This window comes from Garra rufa, chromosome 12 (assembly GCF_049309525.1).
Source record: "Garra rufa chromosome 12, GarRuf1.0, whole genome shotgun sequence".
NCBI classification, from domain to species: Eukaryota; Metazoa; Chordata; class Actinopteri; order Cypriniformes; family Cyprinidae; genus Garra; species Garra rufa.
Genome location: NC_133372.1, coordinates 8,198,441 through 8,221,889, shown reverse-complemented (window position 1 = coordinate 8,221,889; position 23,449 = coordinate 8,198,441). Strand labels below are relative to the sequence as shown.

At 34.0% G+C, this 23,449-nt stretch overlaps 1 protein-coding gene across 8 annotated transcripts in view; it reads left to right on the top strand.

Moving 5' to 3' along the window:
- The first annotated feature begins 1,205 nt into the window (after positions 1–1,205).
- bin1b (bridging integrator 1b) overlaps positions 1,206–23,449 on the top strand; it is a 41,245-nt gene continuing 19,001 nt past the window's right edge. For 5 of the 8 annotated variants that reach the window (XM_073851455.1, XM_073851453.1, XM_073851458.1 and 2 more), the window contains exons 1-6: positions 1,206–1,573; positions 16,423–16,503; positions 16,637–16,691; positions 17,730–17,824; positions 20,516–20,551; positions 20,768–20,863. In XM_073851455.1, coding sequence (XP_073707556.1) covers positions 1,493–1,573; positions 16,423–16,503; positions 16,637–16,691; positions 17,730–17,824; positions 20,516–20,551; positions 20,768–20,863 — 444 coding nt within the window. In that variant the 5' untranslated portion in view covers positions 1,206–1,492. The remainder of the gene's footprint in view (positions 1,574–16,422; positions 16,504–16,636; positions 16,692–17,729; positions 17,825–20,515; positions 20,552–20,767; positions 20,864–23,449) is intronic. The other 3 variants (XM_073851459.1, XM_073851457.1, XM_073851454.1) reach the window with 1 other exon arrangement.

The following is a 23,449-nucleotide window of genomic DNA, read 5'->3' as shown; positions in this document are numbered from 1 at the left end:
CTATAGTCTCATCTTTCAATTCTCAAAAGACTCAAACATTAGGTTAAAATGATGATTCAGAAGCTTTGTTGCTTATAAAAGTGTATTGCAGCACCTCTAATGTTGATTTACGTGACAAACCTCTTTTAATAATCATTTAGTAACTTTTAATAATGTAATATTTACTATAAATGTTATAAATAATATTTATAATATTATGTTGCATTAGTAGGTTTTGTTTACCAGTGTTGGGGAAAGTTACTTTTAAAAGTAATGCATTACAATATTGTGTTACGTTACTTAGTTACTTTTAATAGAAAGTAATGCGTTACGTTACTTTTGCATTACTTTTTAAATCTGGGCAGGGCTTTCTTGTTGGTTTTTAATATAAAAAGTTCTATTTTTGGCAAATGTAAAAGCCGTTTTACACCAAAAGCCTCAGGCTTAAAGAAAAATAAATTCACGTCTGTACAGTAGACTGCAGAAGATAAAATAAATAAAAAAAGGAAAACAAATGTTAGATTATGTCTTGAGTAATTTTTGTCTATTAGTATGGATGAATTGGATCATCGAATGTCAGCAGAAGAGACATTGGTTAATAAAAGGGGATTAAATACATAAAGGATATTTGTATTAGTAAACATATTTAATTATTGCAGGTTTGCTTTGAATTTAACTTTTTATTCTTTTTGAGGAATACTGTATCTGTTTTTTATAGTGTGTGAGATGATTTAAACCATGTTCACATTTATTCTAGAACTAAAGTAACATTTCTCTCTCAATTTAACACAATTTCTCTCAACATGGAGATAAGGGGAGCTTTTAATCAATAAATGGGTGGGAAAGTAACTCAGATATTTTCATGTCAATTAAAAAGCAATGTGTTACTTTACTAGTTACTTGGAAAAAGTAATATTACATAACTTGCGTTTCTTAATGCTTTACCCCAACACTGTTGTTGACTACAGACCACTTTCTATGGTTAGATGTATTAAGTTATTTATTTAAATTCTTTTATTTTTTTTAATAATTAACTTCGCCCAAAGACCACTGGTATACTCTCCAATAAGACTATGTAACAAAAAAGGATGCTATAATATCGTGATAGACTTTAACTGTACCTTTAAGAGAGTGTCTATAATAAGGAGTGGAAACCTAATCCAGCTCTCTCTCTCTTTCTCTCTCTCTCTCCCTTGTTTTTCCAGTCGCTTGTCACCAGAGGCGAATAACGGAACCCGTTAGACCGTAAATTATTTGTCAGTTTTAAGTTTAAACTTTCTGATAGCGTAGTTTGAAAGTTTAGTCTAATGACAACTTTCCGTGTCCACATTTAGGACTTTAAACTCGCGCACTGTCTCTTTAAGAGGGTTTACCCACCGACCTCCTGTTGATCCGACAGTATTTCCCCATACATTACTGTTCGTCTGTATCTCCTGATAGTCTCTCTGCGCTTTACTTCATTCATAACGGTTTATTTATTTATTTATTCACTTTGGAAACTTGAAGCTCAAACATGGCAGAGGTAGGGAAAGGAGTCAACGCCGGGAAACTGGCCAGTAATGTACAGAAGAGGATAACCCGAGCACAAGAGAAGGTATGCGAGCTTAAATATAATCTTTTTGTATATGTATTTTATTATTGTTGCTGTTATTTAGTTTGTACATTCAGCTGCGACCGGCTGAGTAGGTGTTATTAGTGTCAAATGATCTGACACTGCGTTTACTGTAGGAAGCGACTGTAAAAATAACAGCTGAACCGCATTGAAACTCTCATACTCTCAATACTCGCTCATGTTTGTCATGCTCTCTTTCGTTGGAAATGATGGTTTTATTTCTCATTCCAAGAGCAGTTCCTGTTAAAGTTGTGTTTTGATACTGATAATGTCATTTTTTGAGATGAAGTGCATTAAGCAGCAGCTGTTGGTGGGCACAGCTCTTTTGACATTTGGGTTTTCTTGTCATTGAATCATGATATTAAATTATATTATATAGTAGTGGAGACTGGGGGCCAGTGTTGGGGAAAGTTACTTTTAAAAGTAATGCATTACACTATTGAGTTACTCACAAAAAAAGAGACTAATAGCTTTACTTAGTTACTTTTTATAGAAAGTAATGTGTTACGTTACTTTTGCGTTACTTCGGGGCAGGGCTTGCTTGTTTGTTTTTAATATAAAAAGTTATATTTTTGGCAAATGTAAAAGCCTATTCACACCAAAAGCCTCAGGCTTAGAGAAAAGTAAATTCACATCTGTACAATAGACCACAGAAGAAAAAATGTCAACTCTTTAGCAATAAAAAAAAAAGGAAAACAAATGTTAGATTATCTTGAGTCATTTTTGCTTAGTATGGATGAATTGGATCGTCGAAGGTTGGCAGCAAAGACATTGGTTAATAAAATGGGATTAAATACATAAAGGATATTTGTATTATTTAACATTTAATTATTGTAGGTTTGCATCATATTTTTGTTCATTTTGAGGAATACTGAATCTGTTTTATCATAGTGAGATGATTTAATGCATGTTCACATTTATTCTAGAACTAAAGTAACATCTTACTCATGATTTCTCTCAACATGGGGACAAGAGAGCTTTTAATCAATAAATGGGGAGAAAAAGTAACTCAGATATTTTCTTGTCAATTAAAAAGTAATGCGTTACTTTACTAGTTACTTGGAAAAAGTAATATTACTCCACTAAATATGTCTTAGGTTAGGTTTCATTTTGAAAGTCAGGCACTTACCTTAAAGACTACAAAAATATATAAATAAAATAAAATATTAATTACCTATTGAATGATTAAATATTTCCAAGTTGGCCAAAAAAAAAAGTTCAAACATTGATCATTAATGGGCATATTGCCATATGGGGTATGTTGTCACATTAGGAAGCTGCTTTTTTATTGCAAAAATGTACATAAGACAGGGAACAATATAAGGCACAACCACCATAGATTCTATAAATATTCAACATAAATATTATACTTTCAACAAGAATAAGGGAAAAGAAGAAGAAGAAGAAAAAACACACAAAGTGCAAGAATTAATAGAAAAAGAACAATCAAATAAAGTATATTAAAATAATAAATATTTGGAGATAGAGAGGCAAAGAGTTTCAGACTTTCTGTTTACATTTTTAAAGTACTTAAAACATTTTTACAAACTCACAAAGAAATACATTAAAGAAGGGCTTACATTTTTTTCCATTAGGAAGCTGCTGCTAACACTGATTTAAGAAAATACCTTTTTTAAAATCTGAAATGTAAAGTAAAACATGCTTTTAAAATTCTCTTATCATACAATTCATAAAACAGCAAAAAATGCTAATTCTAAAATTACACAAGTGACAACTTGCCCCTCTTTGAACTATTACGAAAAACATTGTGTCTATAATTGACTTTCATTATATAGTTGGCACTTTGTTTGTGGGGTTCTCTTGTTTAAGGTGTTTGGATTCATAAAGACCACTGCTAGAGAAAACGTTTGTCGTTGTACCTTATAATTACTAAACCCTAATGACAACTTTCTCATGCCCCAACAAGTTTTGCTCTCTCCTGTAATGTTTGGTGTCACAGAAAAGCCCAGAATGTCTTTTTTTAAGGTACACCGGGACTTAAAACAGTGACATATATGGGATCAGGCATATTCACAAACAACATAAACTACCAGTCAAAAGTTTTTGAACTGCAAGGTTTTAATGTTTTTTAAAGTAGGCCCTGCTGCTCACCAAGCCTGCATTTAGTTGATCCAAAGTACAGCAAAAACAGTAAAATTCTGAAATATTTTTACTATTTAAAATAACTGTTTTCTATTTGAATATATTTTAAAATGTAATTTATTCCTAATTTCAAAACTGATTTTTCAGCATCATTACTCCAGTCTTCAGTGTCACATGATCCTTCAGAAATCATTCTAATATTCTGATTTGCTGCTCAAAAAAACATTTTTTTCAGGTTTCTTTGATCAATAGAAAGTTTAGAAGAACAGCATTTACCTGAAGTAGACATCCTTTGTAACATTATAAATGTCTTTATCATCACTTCTAATCAATTTAAAGCATCCTTGCTAAATAAAAGGATTAATTTCTTTCATTTTTGTTCCCCCCAAAATCTCCAAGCTTTTGAATGGTATAGTGTATAATGTTACAAAAGCTTTTATTTCAGATAAATGCTGATCTTTGGATCTTTCTATTCATCCTAAAATGTTTTAAATATTGCTAATAATAATTATTAATAAATGTTCATCAGCAGCTAATCAGTATATTACAATGATTTCTGAAGGGTCATGTGACACTAAAGACTGGAGTTATTAAGCTGAAAATTGACTTTGATCACAGGAATAAATAACATTTTAAAATCTATTCAAAAATAAAAAAGTAAAAACAGTTCAAAATGTTACTGTTTTGGCTTGGTGAGCAGAAGAGACTTCCTTTGTCCTTCTGTTCAAAAACTTTTCACTGGTAGTGTATGTCCACTTCAGAATGAATCGCTGGCTCTCGTAAACATATGGATCAGGTTGAAAAAAGCTATGTTATGGCAGAGTTTACGGTTCAGGGTATGAGTGATGCATCAACACAAACAGACCCACAGCTGAAGACAGGAGGTCCTACACAGGAAGTGTCATTTCCACGCTAAATACTCCAAATGACCGCTGGCCCCCAGAGCGCACAGCTGGACTCCAGAGCCTTGCACTGTGCAAAAGTGACATGCTTTTAATTTGAGTAATTTTAGCATGTAAGACCAGGGTTATAGGAACTACTTGATAAATTCAGATAGTCTCTAGGTGTATTTTGGGGGTCTGACACTTGCACACTGGTTAAATGAGTCGATAATCTGCGTTGGCGCTAGAATCAGCTGGGTCACTTGCCAAACATTAGAATTCCGTTTAGAATTCTCTTTTAGAATGCTTTTGTTTTAGGTCGTTTCATTCTAAATATTGTTTCACGTTGTATCATTTTGCAAGGTGGTCTTAGAGGCTGAGATAACTTGGATAGGCGATTTCTAGGAAAGATAGTTGTATAATTTCCTGTCCTTATAAACCAAGCAGACTCATTACTTTGTAATCATACAAGTAGATGTTTACAAAGAATTGAGATGTTATTTAGGATCATTGTATGCTTGTGTTTGTGTTCCTCTTCCTGCGATCTCTTCTGTCCCACATGCTAGACTCATAGTGCTCTCATCACTCTCAACATCATCTTCAAGTGTTGCTTTTAAGAAACAGTCCTCCGGTTTCTTAAGTCTAGTCTCAGACTAAAATGTAAGTCTGAGCTGTTTCAACTGAAAGAAACTTGCACGGACTGATCTTAAAATGTATCAGTGCCTTTGTTTTGTCTCAAGATGCACAACCAGCAAAGGCATGTTTATAAAAAATTACTTAATGTCCTAATTTAACTATGGCCTGTTCCTGGTTTAGTCTAAGCCCTGTCTGTGAAACCAGGCCAGTATCTTTAACAGTAAATAAAGTATGAAATTTTGTCGTACTGTCAAGGAGAAACAAAAAGTGGCATCCCCTAAATATAGACACTTTATTGGTGCTTTATTGGCAGTGAATGTACATGAAATTATGTAAAAGATTTGTAATGTTTTTAAAGAAGTCTCTTCTGCTCACAAAGCAAAAACAGTACAATTTTGAAATATTTTTACTATTTGAATATATTTTAAAATGTAATGTATTCCTGTGATCAAAGCTGAATTTTCGTGCTGATTTGCTGTTCAAGAAACATTTCTTCTTCTTATTATCAATATTTAAAACAGTTGAGTACATTTTTTCAGGATTCCTTAATAAATAGAAAGATTCAAAGATCAGCATTTATCTGAAATAAAAAGCTTTTGTAACATTATACACTATAGCATTCAAAAGCTTGGAGCGTAACTTTTTGGGGAAAGAAATTATAGAAATAAATACTTTTATTAAGCAAGGACGCTTTAAATTGATTAAAAATGATGACGTATAATGTTACAAAATATTTCTATTTCAGATAATTGCTGCTGTTCTGAACTTTTTATTCATCAAAGAAACCTGAAAAAAATTCTAATCATCAACATAATAATAATAATAAATGTTTTTTGAGCAGCAAATTAGAATATTAGAATAATTTCTAAAGGACCATGTGACCATGGAGTAATGATGCTAAAAAAACACTATACTTAAAAATGGAATAAATTCCACTTTTAAATATATTCAAATAGAGAACAGTTATTTTAAATAGTAAAAATATTTCAAAATTTTACTGTTCTTGCTGTATTTTGGATCAAATAAATGCAGGCTTGGAGAGCAGAAGAGACTTAAAAAAAAAACATTAAAAACATTAAAAATCTTACTGTTTAAAAACTTTTGACTGGTAGTGTAGCTAGCATACATACACTTCCGTTTGGTGTAGATAAGATTTTTGAATGTTGTTGACAGAATTTTCTTACTCTGATGAAAAAAGAGAATATAAACAGTAATATTGTGAAATACTGTTACAATTTAAAATAAATGTTTTCTGTGAATATATTTTAAATTAAAAAAAATTTCCTGTGATGCAAAGCATGATTACTCCTGTCAGTGTCACATAATCCTTCAGCAATCATTCAAGTATGCAGATTTGATGCTCAAAAACATCCTTTTATTATCAATGTTGAAAACAGTAATGCTGCTTAAGTTTTGTAAAGAACCTTTTACCTTATAAAATGTCTGTCACTTTTCAGCAGTTTTGATTGTCTTTGCTGAGAAAAAAAAACTTAACCCAAACGTTTTAATGGTTATGTAAATTTGAGTGAACCCTTTTATTCTTTTTTGTCAATCCCAAAGACTTTTTCTTTCTTTTTTGCTCTGCTCACCATGAAAAGTTAGTTTCTAGCTTCAGAAAACAGTTATGTTGCTTTAGTTGTATTTGGAGCTTGTATGTGAAAGATCAGCATGAACATTCTGCCCAATGTCTCCATCTCCTTTTAAGTAAATTATGACTAAATTGTAATTTTTGCACAAACAATCAGTTGTATTGATTACTTTTGTCTGCAGACTTTACAGTAGGCCTAAATATTATATATCAGCACTTGTTATAGTTGAATTTAGTGTACTTCATGTAGGCTCAAGTCCTCAGCTGTCTCTTTCTTTAGAGTGTGAAAAGCTGGACTCACTCTAAAAGTATCTGTATGTGTGTATCCGTGTGTGTTTGTGTACACACTCCTTCTAAATGATACACTGGCCATCAGTGTGATTGCTTTGAGGTCGCGGTCTCCTCTTCCCCCCTGAAACTCAGCCAGGTAGAGGAGAGTTAACCATGATCCTCTAGTGGCATATGGCCCACATCTCTGCCGTATCTTTTCTCACTCTTCGCTTCTCCCTCATCCACCTGTCCAGGGCTCTACGCTTACTTTTCTTTTTAGGAGCACTTGTGTTCCTAACTTAAAAAAAAATAGGACCACAGTCAAAATTTAAGAAGCACCTTCTAATCAATAATCAGAAAATCTGACCAAAAATTTGCCTTCCTATTACGAGTTGATATTTGACTCCTTAAAGTGTGTACTACAGAGGTAGCACAGAAGAACACAAAAGTGGCTTGTAAGTGTATTTTCATGTTTAATGAGGCTCAGAGGTGGCATGAGTTCAATTCATGTTGAGATTCATTTTTTAAATGTAAAATTTTGAATACAGAAATATTGAATGATTTAAATAACTGAAAAGGTACTTTAAAAATGGAACTAAATCTGCCAGTAGGTGGCGACAAGTCACTGATTTAATTATTGAATCATTTATTCATTTGATTCAATCGAATGGCTGATTCATTCAGGAATAAAGCAAGTGACTGTCTTTATGAATGGGAAATTGAATCATTGACTCACTAGATTTGTTTAAAAACACACGTTCATTCATAAACAAAAAACTGTTTTGTTTGAATGGAGATGCGCAACGGCTCAGTTGTGATTTGTTTCAGACCATTACTCCAGTCTTCAGTGTCACTTGATCCTTCAGAAATCATTCTAATATGCTGATTTGCTGTTCAAGAAACATTTCTTCTAATTATTATCAATATTTATAACAGTTAAGTACATTTTTTCAGGATTTCTTGATTAGAATTAGACTTGAATTAGAAAGATGCAAAGATTAGCATTTATCTGAAATAAAAAGCTTTTGTAACATTATACACTATAGCATTCAAAAGCTTGGATTTTTTGGGAAAGAAATAATAGAAATTAATAGTTTTATTTAGCAAGGATGCTTTAAATGGATTAAAAGTGATGATAAAGACGTATAATGTTACAAAATATTTCTATTTCAGATAAATGCTGTTCTTCTGAACTTTGTATTCATCAAAGAAACCTGAAAAAAATTCTAATCAGCTGTTTTAAACATAATAATAATATTAATAATAAATGTTTTTTGAGCAGCAAATTAGAATATTAGAATAACTTCTGAAGGATCATGTGACTGGACTAATGATTTAAAAAAAAAACTATACTTAAAAATGGAATAAATTCCATTTTTAAATATATTCAAATAGAGAACAGTTATTTTAAATAGTAAAAAATATTTCAAAATTTTACTGTTTGTGCTGTACTTGGAGAACAGAAGAGAAATCTTTAAAAGCATTAAAAATGTTACTGCTCAAAAACTTTTGACTGGAAGTGTTATAGAGCAAAATCAGGCAATAGTGTTATAGTCAGAGAATGTAAGTCACTTAATATTAACTTACAGTTTATTGAACTGTTGTATTAAATTAATATCTCATTTACAAACTCCCTTAAAAATTATTAAAAGCTGTCACTCGTCTTAGTTCATCATAATCTCACAAAGTTCCATTATAATCAAGAAAGCTTTGAATCTCTTATTTACACTCTACACTTTGTTTATGAAGGGATTCGTGAGATATGTCCGTGATACATTAGTCAACGTTGCAAAAACACGTAGAAACCTTTGAAACTCCTCTCAGCACAAACACAAATATTCTGATCGGGTCAGTCGCACATGGTGCTCCTAAATATTTTTTCATAGTCACACGCAGTTTTCAGTTGCAAATGCGGAGCCCTGCTGTCTGCCATTAGATGATGTTTGTGACTAATTTGGAACCTCAAAGCAGGTTATTCTTGAGTCACCCATTCTTTTTTTTCTGTAGAGACATTCCAGAAGTGTCCAGTCGCATAATGACCCTGAAGGACAAGAGATGGGTGCAGAGTTACAACAACCTCCTTTTCTCAGATTAGAAACCCTAACGAAACATCCTCAGTCTTCCCCTGACCTCTGCTCTGATTGGACAGGCGACCTGTCAATCAAAAGCTTCGAGCGTGAGCCACACCCCTCTTCCGCACTCCACCCACACACCTGTCCGTCCTCACAGAGCTATAGAGTGATGTGTGGATTGGGCTATGAATAGCAGACAGGCTGTAGCTGTGAGCTAATCCCCAGAAACCCCTTGTGCGACAAACCGCGGTGTGTGTGAATGCCAACGGCTGTGGTCTGGGGTATTTTTGGGGCTGTAACTGAACACCAGCACACATCGAGCAGAAGTAAAGACCAGGGGCCTTTATAAAATACAGATGAGGTGACATTTGGCTTATACTTGGGAAAATGCGGTCATAAATGTGCACACGCACATACAGCTACTGCTAAATCTCTCTCATTGTAAGCTCCTTTAACTTGTTAGTTAAAGCTCCACAGACACACTAATTAAGCCCATCCGCTTGCCACTCCTATGAGACAGCAGAAGTGTGGGTGTGTGTGTTTACTTTAGACAGATTTGTTCCAGAAATATATCTCAGTCTGACAAAACTTTGGAGGACGTGAGAGAATGTTCTTTTTTTGGTCCTATAAATCCAAAAGGAATTCTTTTACAGCATAAAAATCAATAGAAATCTGTGCTGTTGTAGAGGACAGATCGTGCGGAAGTATTAATATGGGTAACTGCATCAATTAGTATAAACTTGACTCTCAGTTGCTCAAATGTTTCACTCACACACACTGAGAGGAATCTGTCAGCTGCCAGGACAAATGGTCAGCGCTGGTCTGATCAGAGCTGTATAATTTAAACATGCTGATTCAGAAATAGTTCTCCCATAAATAAAATAAAATATTGTCATCATGTACTCATGTCATTCAAAACCTGTTTGACTTTATTTTGTCTGTGAAACACAAAAGGAGACAACTTGAAAAATGTTCCTGCTGCTCATATACAATGTCCAGATTTCCAAAAAGTAGTTAATATGACTTATATGCTATATTAGTCTTCTAAAGCCTTATAAATAGATTGTAATTTAAGCAGTTTTTAGGAAACACTTTTCAATGAGGAAACATGCAGTTGATAAAATTAGCAGAACTCTAATACTTAGTTTTGATGGTGAATCAGAAAAGTACATAAGCTAGAGCAGAAGTGTAACTGCACAAAAGTTGAGAAAGTCAGGATATTTTTGTACTTTATTTTCATAGGAAATGCTTTTGTTTATGGTTATAAATTTGCTCCCGGAATAGAACTTCCTGAAGAGTGCATCACTGTGGTGTTTTTAAAGGGATAGTTCACCTAAACATGAAAATTCTGTCATTAATTACTCACCCTCATGTTGTTCCAAACCTATAGCCTTTGTTCATTTTCGGAACACAAATTAAGATATTTTTGATGAAATCCGAGAGCTTTCTGAGCCTGCATAGACAGCAACTTATGAAGCTATGAGAATACTTTTTGTGTGCTAAGAATACAAAAATATTGTCTTTATTCAACAATTTCTTCCCTTCCGTCACAGTTGGTAGTTGCGTTGCTGTCTATGCAGGGTCAGAGAGCTTTCGGATTTCATCAGAAATATCTTCAATTTGTATTCCAAAGATAAACCAAGGTCGTACAGGTTTGGAACAACATGAGGGTACGTAATTAATGACAGAATTTACATTTTTTGGTGTGCTATGCCTTTAAAACTGTTTGTTCTTGTGATCAGTTATTCACCACAAAACCAGTCATAAGTCACACAGATATATTTGTAGCAATAGCCAACAAAACATTGTATGGATCAAAATTATCGATTTTTCTTTTATACAAAAAATCATTAGGATGTTAAGTAAAGATCATGTAATTTTGGATTAGTAAAATGCATTGCTAAGAACTTTAAAGTTGATTTTCTCAGTATTTCGATTTTTTTGCACCCTCAGATTCCATATTTTCGAATAGTTGTATCTTGGCCAAATATTGTCCTATCCTAACAAACCCTACATTAATGAAAAATGTATTTATTCAGCTTTCAGTATAAACCTCAGTTTCTAAAAATGTACCTATGTGACTGGTTTTGTGTCCAGGGTCACATTTATTGCATGTGCAATATATTTGTATTCAGTTAGGTTGCATCAAAATCATTAATTGATCAAAAAGTGGCATCAAAGACACTGATATTGTTATAAAAGATTTCAAAGATTTCAAATAAATGCTGTTCTTCTGAACGTTGTATTTATCAAAGCATCCTGAAAAAATGGCTTCCACAAAAATATTACGCAGCACAAATGTTTTCAACACTGATAATAATAAGAATTTTTTCTTGAGCATCAGCTATTAGCATAAAATCAGCATATTAGAATTTCAAAGATTTTGAATAAATGCATCCTGAAAAAATGGCCTACACAAAAAATTAATGCCGCACAACTGTTTTATAATAAATGTTTCTTGAGCATCAAATCAGCATATTAGAATGATTTCTGAAGGATCATGTGACACTGAAGATGAGTAATGATGCTGAAAATCCAGGTTTGCATCTCAGGAATAAAGCATACCCTATTTTACAGTAAGGAGTTTAAAAGAATATTAAAATAGAATAAATAGAATATTTTAAATTGTAATAAGATTCCGCAGTATTACTGTTTTTATGTATTTTTGATCAAATAAATGAAGCCTTGGTGAGTACAAGAAACTTTCAAAAGCATTAAAAAATGTATCAACCCCAAGTTTTCCAATAATAGCATATTCACATTTAACATTCAGCTTCAAAAACAGATAGATACAGACCAAATAACTAATAAACTAGCCAGCTGGATTAACTGAATGATCTTTTTTTGTATTAACTGCCATATTAGTGGATATTGCTCTATTTCAGATCATTTTGAGTAAGTAGTGAGCGTAATAAACGTTCTTCTCTCTTATAAATTTGGTGTTATTTCATCATATGTAACCCTGGACCACAAAACCAGTCATAATGGGTATATATGTAGAAACAGCCAAAAATACATTGTATGGGTCAAAATTATCGATTTATTCTTTTATACCAAAAATCATTAGGATATTAAGAAAAGATCATGTTCCATGAAAATATTTGATAAGTTTCCTACTGCAAATATATCAAGATGTAATTGCTAGGAACTTCATTTGGACAACTTTAAAGGTGACTTTCTCAATATTTAGATTTTTTTCTCAATATTTGCACCCTCAGATTCCAGATTTTCAAATAGTTGTATCTCGGCCAAATATTGTCCAATCTTACCAAACCATACATCAATGGAAAGCTTATTATTTATCAATTTGACCCTTATAAAATGACCCTTATGAATGGTTTTGTGGTCCAAATCACATATCTTTCATCAACCACCTGCTCTCTAGATATCTCATCAGCCATTGAAAAATCCATGTCTTTCGACCACTAACTCAATGGCTGACAGTGGCTGTACTGTCATATCCAGTGTTCCTGGAAGACCTCTGAGTCAGAGAGAATGCCTTCATCCCAGATCTGCTCTACTGCACAGAGAGCACAGGTCATCATGACACAGATCCAGGCCACTGTATTTTAAGATGTCAGGGGGCTCGAAGGGAGGGGTCCTGCTGCAATGCATTCAGGATCAGCTTTCAAACACTCCCTGCGCACTAATACACATTCATACATTCTTCAAGAAGAGCACAGCTGACACGGTCTTTATTAATATAGGCCAAGAGAAAGCCAGCCATGTGATTTCCCCTCGAGCTTTATTGAATTCCTTTTGTTCTACTAGACCAGGATTTTTCTAGAACTTGCTGTATGTTTCTATGAGTATCTGAAATTTGTTACAACTTTTTGTTAGAACTTTAACATGGGCACAAGGGATGCATACTCCTATAAACCTTTCATCCTTTCATCTGAATCCTTTTAACATTATAAAGTGGACGTCACAGGATGTGCTATTCTGTTGCCAGTGTCAGGCTGACGGAGACTGATCTCTTTGGGTCACAAATGGCATGGCGTGTTTAATATGCCGCCAGGAGTTGATATGGGGGAGCAGAAGGAAAAGGAAATGACCTCTGAATAAATAGAACCGGATTTAAGCACTACCTCATACACGTCGGACAGGAAGCAGGGCAATCTGAACTAAAGGAAATGTGCATAATTAAATGTGCTAGGAAATAGTTATGTCTTGTTTTATGGAAACATCCTATGGAATAAAAGGACATTGTGCTTTGAATGTTTGGCAGGTGTTTGTATGTGTGCGTGGCGAGAAAGTTCAGTAGATTACATAGGAACTCGTAAGCCCTTCTTGAGTAAGTTTCATTTTTTATGAACAGTTACTGTATGTCAGCGTTCTTCATGGGGAACAGGAACATGGAACCGATACTGAAAGCACCATTTGTGGTGGTTGCTGATCTAAGACCCTGTTTCTTGCCACCTTTTTTAAGAGACACATACACTGCATTTTCATTTGTTTAAAATTATGAATCAGATGAATTAATCAAAAAATGTTGTGCAAAATGTCATCCGATGATTTTATCACAATTACAGGATGTGGTTAAACCTGACAGCAATGTATAATAATAATAAATCGTTTGATTTATTATTGCTACTGTTTAATCAAGATAAACAAATTAATTAGTTTGACAGCTATTCAGATAAATATGGAATAGATAGCTTTCTTTGATTGTTAATTTGTCACGTCTCTTTAGGACATGTTGACTGTAGGGTGTTTATGGTTTTCACACAGTTCTAACCTGGTAGAGTGTGATAAGTTCAAAGTTAATTATTTGATTTGAGTGGCATGATGCAACTAAACCCATCTTTTCACAAAATATATTATTTTCTCTACTCACCTATTTACATACAGTTGAAATCAAAAGTTTACATACAGCTTGCAGAAATTAAGAGGGATCATACAAAATGCATGTTATTTTTTTATTTAGTACTGACCTGAATGAGATATTTCACATAAGAGACGTTTACATATAGTAACAAAATTAAATTAAATTGAATTTATAAAAATGACCCTGTTTAAAAGTTTACATACGCTTGATTCTTAATACTGTTTTTTGTTTAGTGATAGTTGTTCATGAGTCCCTTGTTTGTCCTGAACAGTTAAACTGCCTGCTGTTCTTCAGAAAATTCTGTGTATTTGAACCCTTTCCAACAACTGTATGATTTTGAGATCCATCATTTCAAACTGAGGACAACTGAGGGACTCATGTGCAACTATTACAGAAGGTTCAAACGCTCACTGATGTTTCAGAAGGAAATCGATGCATTAAGAGCAGGGGGTGAAAACTTTTGGATTCTGAGGAACAGGGATAACTTATTTTGTCTTCTGGGAAACAGGTATCTTCTGTACTTTGTTATTTAGGCAAAATGAGAAAAATGTACACATCCTCATTGCGTTCAAAAGTTTACTCTTGATGCATTGTTTTTCCTTCTGAAGCATCAGTGAGCGTTTGAACCTTCTGTAATAGTTTCATATGAGTCCTTCAGTTGTCCTCAGTGTGAAAAGATGGATCTCAAAATCATGCAGTCATTGTTGGAATGGGTTAAAATACACAAAAATGCTGAAAAACCAAAGAATGAATGGGACCTCAAGGGCTTTTCTGAAGAACAGCAGCCAGTTTGTTCAGGACAACGAGACTCATGAACAACTATCACAAAACATCAACAACAAAAAAACACAGCTTTGGATCATTCAGGTAACAACACAGTATTAGGAATCAAGTGTTATGTAAACTTGTGAACAGGGTCATTTTTATAATTTCAACTAATATTTTCTCTTGTGGACTATATATAAACATATTTTATGTGAAATATCTTATTTAGGTCAGTACTAAACAAAAAATAACATGCATTTGCCTCTTATTTGATCAAATAATTAACATTTTGCAGATTCTGCAAGGTGTATGAAAACCTTTGACTTCAACTGTAGTTCTTAATTTGTTGTTTCTTTACGATAATTAAGTTTTTTTAAGTAAATTCTAAATAAACATTACATACACTTTTGTATTTTTACATTAACAATGTAATTAATAGGCTGTTTTAAATTAAAACCTAGTATAAATCTTATCAATTTAGTGTTTTTAAGCATTTTACATTTATTCCAAAATAACTTGAAGGCAGTAACAATTTTATTAACACAATTGTGTATTTTATTTATGAACCGATGTTCAGCTGTTCTTAATAATAAACCTATTTTCAGATCATCAGTCATCAGAGCTCGGTAAACACTCGTCACAGACAGAGAAAACAACAGCTAAAACCAGCCTAAGCTGGTTGGCTGGTCTTAGCTGGTTTAAACTAGAAGTATCTGGTTTTAGTTGGTCTTCCAGCCTGACCAGCTAAAGAATTGATAAAAACCCCTGCTGAAAAGCTATGACCAGGCTGGATGAACAGCTAAAACCAGCCAACCAGTTTAGGTTATTTTAACAAGCTGACTGCTCACTAAAAAAAAAAAACAGATGATGTTTTAGACCATCTGAAGTTTGATTTTGACACAGGGTTGCCAGGTTTCCACAACAAAACATACCCAATTCCTACTCAAACTAGCCCAAAACTAGCCCAATTGCATTTTGGAGGTAAAAATCGCATTCCAGGGGATAAATATCACATTATTGGAGTAGCTTCAACCCGTGGCAACAGTGTTAAAGCATCCCAATTCTGTGGGAAAACCGCAGATTTGGCAACACTGTTATAACGTGACAAAGTGATATATAAGTGTGTGTATTGCTTACAATTTTATTAGACTTCCCATTAATGCCATCATTTTGTTTATTTAGATTCGCAAACGTGAAACACGCTCAGACCCAAGGGGCAGGATTTATCACATGACCCAATCATAGCCAATCATAAGCATTGCATTGCCTTTCTCTTACATGACTTTCATCATTCTCAAATATCCCCCGCTAAACTCCACAAACGCTTTAGGCGTTTTGTTAAAACTTAATAGGCTCAGGGGAGGCGAGAGACAAGGACTCTGCTGTAACTTCACCTGCTGGTGTCGCTGTTGGACAGTTTTACTTTAGAAAAAGCAATTGCTTTTATACACTCTTCAATGTCTTATTTTGTAATGCATTTTTTTCTCATTCAATTTCATGAGGTGGCACTGCCTCCCTTACCTCTTGGGAGGAAATGCCACTGTTAGAATGTGACTTTTTTTAGCACTTTCGTATACAAAGAAAAACCACTTGTTACATTTGATGGTTTGGGATATTTTCAAGTTCTCGCCTTGCTCCCCACAAATACAAACCTGTATTTCGTGTTGTTTCGTGTTGCTCTCTAAAAGGTGTTGCAGAAGTTGGGAAAGGCGGATGAAACGAAAGACACAGCATTTGAGGAGGAAGTGGCCAAATTCAACAAGCAGCTGGTAACTAAGATCCTTAACCCTTCACCCTCATTGACCTCCCTCCTTAATATACTGCTTGCCTTGACATTTGACCCTTTTGGTAGTTCTTAAATATCTAGTGATGGTTTCTTCTGTCTCTGATCTCTATCCGCAGGCTGATGGCACCAAATTGCAGAAGGACTTCAAGGCATATTTGGTGGCAGTGAAAAGTAAGTGTCTTTGTATATTGTTCAATAAAACAGATTAAGAAGTCTTTTAAAGGGATGTTCCAAACCTGTATGACTTTCATCCTACTGTGGAAATGTATATGGTGACCATTGTGTGGACAAAGACACTGACATTCAATACACGTTTTTTATGTTCCATAGAGGAATGAAAGTCATACAGTTTTTATTACAACTTGAAGGTAAGTAAATGATGGCAGAGTTGTCTTTTTTGGGATGATCTGTGCTTTAAATGCCTTTGTAGTGGCACCTGATATCATTTAGAGGCAGCTGAGAGCTAATCTAGTAAACTTAAAAGAAAAACAAACAAAATCAAGTCCAAAAGCATAAAAAAACATCTGTTAAGTATGGTCATAAAGCAAAAGTAGAACCAAATGTGCAATCACTCTATCATGCTCCTTTGTATTTAAATACGGCCTTCTCTCAGATAAAGTACAGGAGTTTCTCTCAAAGCAAAACAGATGATTGTGACTGAACATACTCTGTTCTGCATCTATAGCTCTACCTGCCTCCATGTGTAACACAGATAAGGCAGTCACAAATTCTTTCTAGGTTGTAAACATGTGGAAAGTGTTTTCAGGTCTGGCCATACTGGTTTCCTCTTAAAGGGATAGTTCGCCTAAAAATTCTTTTTGTTTCTTGGAACATTTTGACAAAATGTTAGTGCAGCTTTTTTTACATTGAAAGTGAATGGAGACTAAATCTATCAAGCTCCAAAAATGAAAGCAGTCTGTGCATGATATTCCAAATCATTTTCGTTTTTGGATAAACTACCACCTTAACTAACCACCAGTGAGTGGTAGTACATTAAAGAATTGCAAAGTAAGCTGAAAGTCTTCTTCCTTTTACAGCAGACTCTAAGTGTGCTACCCTAATGCACACAACCTTCCCCATAGCTTCCTCCTATGTGCCCACAGCAGTTCTCACTTCTCTGAAAGACAGAGTATGCATGTGTGTTGGGTTGAGTGGTCAAGCATTTGCCGTCATCTGTGTCAATGCCTGTCTCATTTTTCGTTTCCGCAGCCATGCACGAGTGTTCGAAGCGCCTGCATGACTGTCTGGCAGAAATGTACGACCCCGAGTGGTTTGGCAAAGAGGAGGTGGACTCCATCGCAGAGGTGTGTAAGCATGTCACTGGCAGAGCACAACACTCTGTCTGGTTTGTGTGACATTAGTGATTTTGATGTGAAAAATCTCAAAGGAAAGAAAAATCTCTGTAATATGTCAGTTGTTTCTCCTCTTCTCCTCCTAAAAAAGAGCCCACAAATTAATACTCAATACATTCCCACAAAGGTATCAAGCAGTACAGCTGTTCAACATTGATAATAACAAATGAATGTTTCTTAAGCAGCATATTTGAATAATTTCTGAAGCACCTAAAGGCTAAAGTTATGATGCTGAAAATTCAGTGTTGTCACTACAGGACAAAGTACATTTTAAAATATATTAAGATAGAAAACGGTTGTTTTAAAATGTAATAACATTTCACAATATCACTGCTTTTAATGCATTTTTGATTAGATACAGTTGAGGTCAAAAGTTTACATACACCTTGCAGAATCTGCAAAATGTTTTTCATTTTAGCAAAATAAGAGGGATCATACAAAATGCATGTTATTTTTTATTTAGTACTGACCTGAATAAGATATTTCATATAAAAGACGTTTACATATAGTCCACAAGAGAAAATAATAGTCGAATTGCCAGCTGTTCTTCAGAAAAATCCTTCAGGTCCCACAAATTCTTTGGTTTTCAGCATTTTTTTGTGTGTTTGAACCCCTTCCAACAATGACTATATGATTTTGAGATCTATCTTTTCACACTGAGGACAATTAAGGGACTCATATGCAACTATTACAGAAGGTTCATATGCTCACTGATGCTTCAGAAGGAAACACGATGCATTAAGAGCTGGGGGGTGAAAACTTTTGAACAGAATGAAGATGTCATTTGAAGATCAGGGTAAATTTAACTTATTTTGTCTTCTGAGAAACAGAAAGTACCTTTTGTAGCTTCTGAAGGGCAGTATTAAAAGAAAAAATACAATATTTAGGCAAAAAAACAAACAAAAAACAAATAGGCTACACATCTTCATTCTGTTCAGAAGTTTACACCCCCGGCTCTTACTGTATGTAATGGTCTTTTATATGAAATATCTTATTCAGGTCAGTACTAAATAAAAAATAACATGCATTTTGTATGATGCCTCTTATTTTGCTAAAATAATGAACGTTTTGTTGACCTCAACTGTAAATCAGCTTTGGTGAACAGAAGAGATTTCTTTAAAAAAAAACAATTTTTAAATGAATCTTACCCCAAACAGAGGTGTATTTTTCAATTCTGAATCCCAAAAATTCAAATTTGCAAAACATTCACTATATCTAAGATATAGAGGCACTCTAAAAAATGCTGGGTTAAAAACAACCCAGTGCTGGGTGAAATATGGACAGACCCAGCTTGGTTGTTTTGAGCCAGTGGTTGTGTTAAATGTTTATTTTAAAGTTTTATTTAACTCAACTATTGCGTAAAGATTGCTATATTTCTTGCTTAAAATGCACCCAAAATAGGTTGGAAATTAACATTTATTAATATGTTTAATATATTAACATTTATTAATAAGTTGAATAAACAACAATAATAAAAATAATCGTAATTTTTTTTGTAATTGCTTATTAATAAATGTTCATGTTTGATTGTTGCTAATGCCTTTAGTAATTATGTGTATGATTGGTAATTTACAACCCATTTTGGGTTCATTTTAAGCCAGCCATATAGCAAATTTTTTTTGTTTAGGGGGTTGACGTCGATATTAACATTTGTATGGTTGTCGGTATCGGTCATTTTCAAAACCGACTTGTCAAAGCCCTTGTTATTCTTAATTTTGACATTAATTTTAATTTTAACACCAGACTACAGTACAAAAATTATTCAGAAATTACCAAAAAATATTCAGACACCAGCTATAACTTTTTATATATTTTTACTAGTGGGTGCAGGACACTAGTTCATTTATATCAGTGAGGATCACAAAATAAAGTAAACTGTGACATATTATACCCAAAAATTCTTTATACAGCGGACTATCAGTAAAAATTATAAAAATTTAGAACCAAAAATTATTCAGACACTTTTATCTGACCATATTTTGCACCTTTTTACACCACAGACTAAACAACATTGAGCATTGCTTGGTAATTTTTTCAACAAAATATTAATAGTTATCGGTTATCGGTTTACTTAATCTGTAATAACCCGAAAAACACAGACCGGTCAACCCTAGTTGAGTTAAATAAAACTTCCCAGAAAGTTGGGTTAAACATTTAACCCAACCACTGGGTCAAAATAACCCAGTCACTGGGTTTTGTCCATATTTGAACCACTGCTGGGTTTAATGTAACCCATACTTTTTAGAGTGTGAAATTCTTTCTACAGAATCAGAGTCCAAACAGCTGATGAAAACAACATAAAATTGTGGATTACTTGTGGATTATTGTGATGTTTTTATCAGCAGTTTGGACTCTCATTCTGACGGCACCTATTCACTGCAGAGTGATGTAAAGCAAAATTTCTACAAATCTGTTCTGATCAAACAAAAAAACTCATTAACATTTTGGATGGCCTGAGTGTGACTACATTTTCAGCAAATTTTCATTTTTGGGTGAACTGTTTCTTTAAGTCTTTATGCAAGTGAAGGATCACTGCTGTCCACACTGATGTTTTGACCTCTGTTGACTCATTATTTTCCAAACTGATTCTGTGTTCTACATTTCTTTGATTCCTTCCACTCACCCATCCATCTGTGAGTAAAGGAGATGATAGAGAAAGAAATGGATAATAATCTGGAGGTAAACATAACCAATGACATCTCCAGACCACAGGTCTAATCTAGAGCTGGTTTAGATGATGCTAAAGTAGTGCTACTGCAGTGTACTCTATTTTAGAATAGTTCTATACACATATATTTAGTCATCTGTCATCAGCGGTTTGCTGGTGTGTGTGTGAGAGAGACAGTGTGAGAATATGTGTCTTGCTGTTTGTGTCTGATCACATTTGTTTTACAGGACACTGACCTCCTGTGGCAAGATTTCCACCAGAAGCTTGTGGATGATGCCCTTATTTCTATGGACACATATTTGGCTCAGTTTCCAGACATAAAGGTTTGTTTTTTCTTTAATAAGTGGTACATGTAAGCATTCCAACATTTACAGGAGTTAGTCAGCGATTTTATTGCTGTCCGAATCTAAAATTTCTGTGTTTTTCCACCCGCGTAAAAATTCCCAGCTAAATTACTTACTGTTTTTTTTTGACAAACACCAAGATCGTGTGGTCATTTAATTGCTGTGCGAATCCACATCTCTGAGTTTACAAGGAGAGATCAATCGAGAAGTTGGTTTGTGAATGTCTTTTGACCACTGTCAAGCACCATACACTAATGGTTGTGCTTTGTGGCAATGTGCACGACTGCACGTATTTTAAATATTTTTATTACAGAAATGCTGGAAAATGTTTACAAGAATAATATCCAACTTACGGTTTTCGTAAACCAGACTATCAAATCCACCAAGAATTCCCATAGAGTTTCACTGAGGGGGTGAAAACATTTGTACAGTGGAACTTTAATACTGGTGTATTTAATATGTTTATTGCTTAACTTCTCCCTAATGAAAAGACAAGCTTAAGCTGGTTGGCTGCTTTGGCTGGTCTCCCAGGCTGGTTTTAAAGTGGTTTTGCCCACTTTTTAGCTCGTCAGACTGGTTTTAGCTGGTCAAGCTGGGGGACCTGCTAAAAGACCAACCAATCTTAAATTCGACTAGACAACTAGTTGTAGCTGGTTTGTAAATTTTTTTTTTTTTTTTTTTGCTAAATCGGTTAGTTTAAGATGGTTATTAACAGTTTTATGTTTTTTTTTTCAACTAAATTAGCTGGTTTTATCTGGATTTAGCTGGTTTTATCTGGCTGTTAACTTTTTTAAAAGTCATTTTTAGCTGATTTAAGCTGGTTTATCTGTAAGGCTGGTTTTTGGTTTTGGACAATTTTTAGCTGGTCAAGCTGGGAGACCTGCTAAATGACCAACCAAGCTTAAATCAGCTAAGACTAGACTGGTTTTAGCTGTTTTGTAACTGTTTTAACTAAATAAGATGGGCTTAAGCTGATTTTTTACTAAAGCTGTTTTTTTGCTAAATCAGCTGGGTTTAGCTGGTTTAAGATGGTTTTTAACTGTTTTTTTTTTTTTTTAAATCTACAGGTTTTTTTTGTCTTTTTTTTTTTAACTAAATCAGCTGGTTATGTAGCAAAAAAAAAAAACAGTTACAAACCAGCTAAAACCAGTCTAGTCTTAGCTGGTTTAAGATGAAAATAGCTGATTTAAGCTTGGTTGGTAATTTAGCAGGTCTCCCAGTTTGAAGTGTCCAAAGTGTCTAAAACCAGCCTTACAGACAGACCTAATCACCTAAAAATTACTTTGAAAAAAGTTAACAGCCAGCTAAAACCAGCTAAATCCAGATTAAATCTGGGTTTAGCTGGTTTTTAACAGTTTTTTTTCTTCTAAATCTGCTGGTTTTTGTCCTTTTTTAACTGAATCAACATCTTTTTTAACTGAATCAACTTAAGTTTTGGCCAGCTATTTCATCTTAAACCAGCTAAGACAAGACTGGTTTTAGGTGGTTTGTAACTGTTCTTTTTTTTACTGAACAGTTGGGTTTAATCTAATATTTTACTTAATCAGCAGGTTTTTTTAATGGTTTTTGCTACACTCATCTGAGGTTAGCTGGTTTTAACTGTTTAAAAATCCACATTTTTTTGTCCTTTTTTAACGGAATCAGCTGGTTTTATCTGGATTTAGCTGGTTTTAGCTGGCTGTTAACCCTTTTTTAAAGTAATTTTAGCTGATTTTAGCTGGTTTATCCGTAAGTCTGTCTGTAAGGCTGGTTTTAAAATGATTTTGACCACTTTTTAGCTGGGAAATGTGCTAGAAGACAGACCAAGCTTAAACCAGCTATTTTAAGCTTAAATCAGCTAACACTAGACAACCAACCTAGGCTGGTTTTAGCTGCTTTAAACTGGTTTTTAACAGGTTTTTTGCTACATTGGCTGTTTTTGCTAAATTTTGTTTTTTACTGAATCAGCTGGTTTCTACTGAATCAGCTGGTTTTGACTGGTTGTGATGTGATGTGTTGTTTTGTTAGGTTTAGCAGGTTTTTAACGAATTTTACTAAATCAGCTGGTTTTAGCTGGCTGTTAACTTTTTCAAACTAATTTAGCTAGTTCATCTGTAAATCTGTCTGTAAGGCTGGTTTTAAAATGGTTTTGGACACTTTTTAGCTGGTCAGACTGGTCTTAGCTGGTGAAGCTGGAAGACCTGATAAAAAACAACCAAGCTTAAACCAGCTAAAGCTACTTAAAACAGTAATCAAACAATTTAGGCTGGTTTTAGCATTTTTTGTTTGTTTGTTTGTTTGCTTGTCTAAATCAGCTGGTTTAGGCTGGTTTTTAACAGTGTTTTACGAATCCGCTAGTTTTAAACCATTTTTTTTTTTTTTTTTATTTAGCTAGGTTTAAGCTGGTTTTAAATGTGCTTTTTACTGAATCAGCTGGTTTTGACTGGTTGTGATGTGTTGTTTTGTTAGGTTTAGCGGGTTTTTAACAATTTTTGCTAAATCTGTTGGTTTTTAGCTGTTTTGGGCTTTTTTTTTACTGAACCAGCTGGTTTTGACCTTTTTTTCAAACTAACTTTTAGCTGGTTT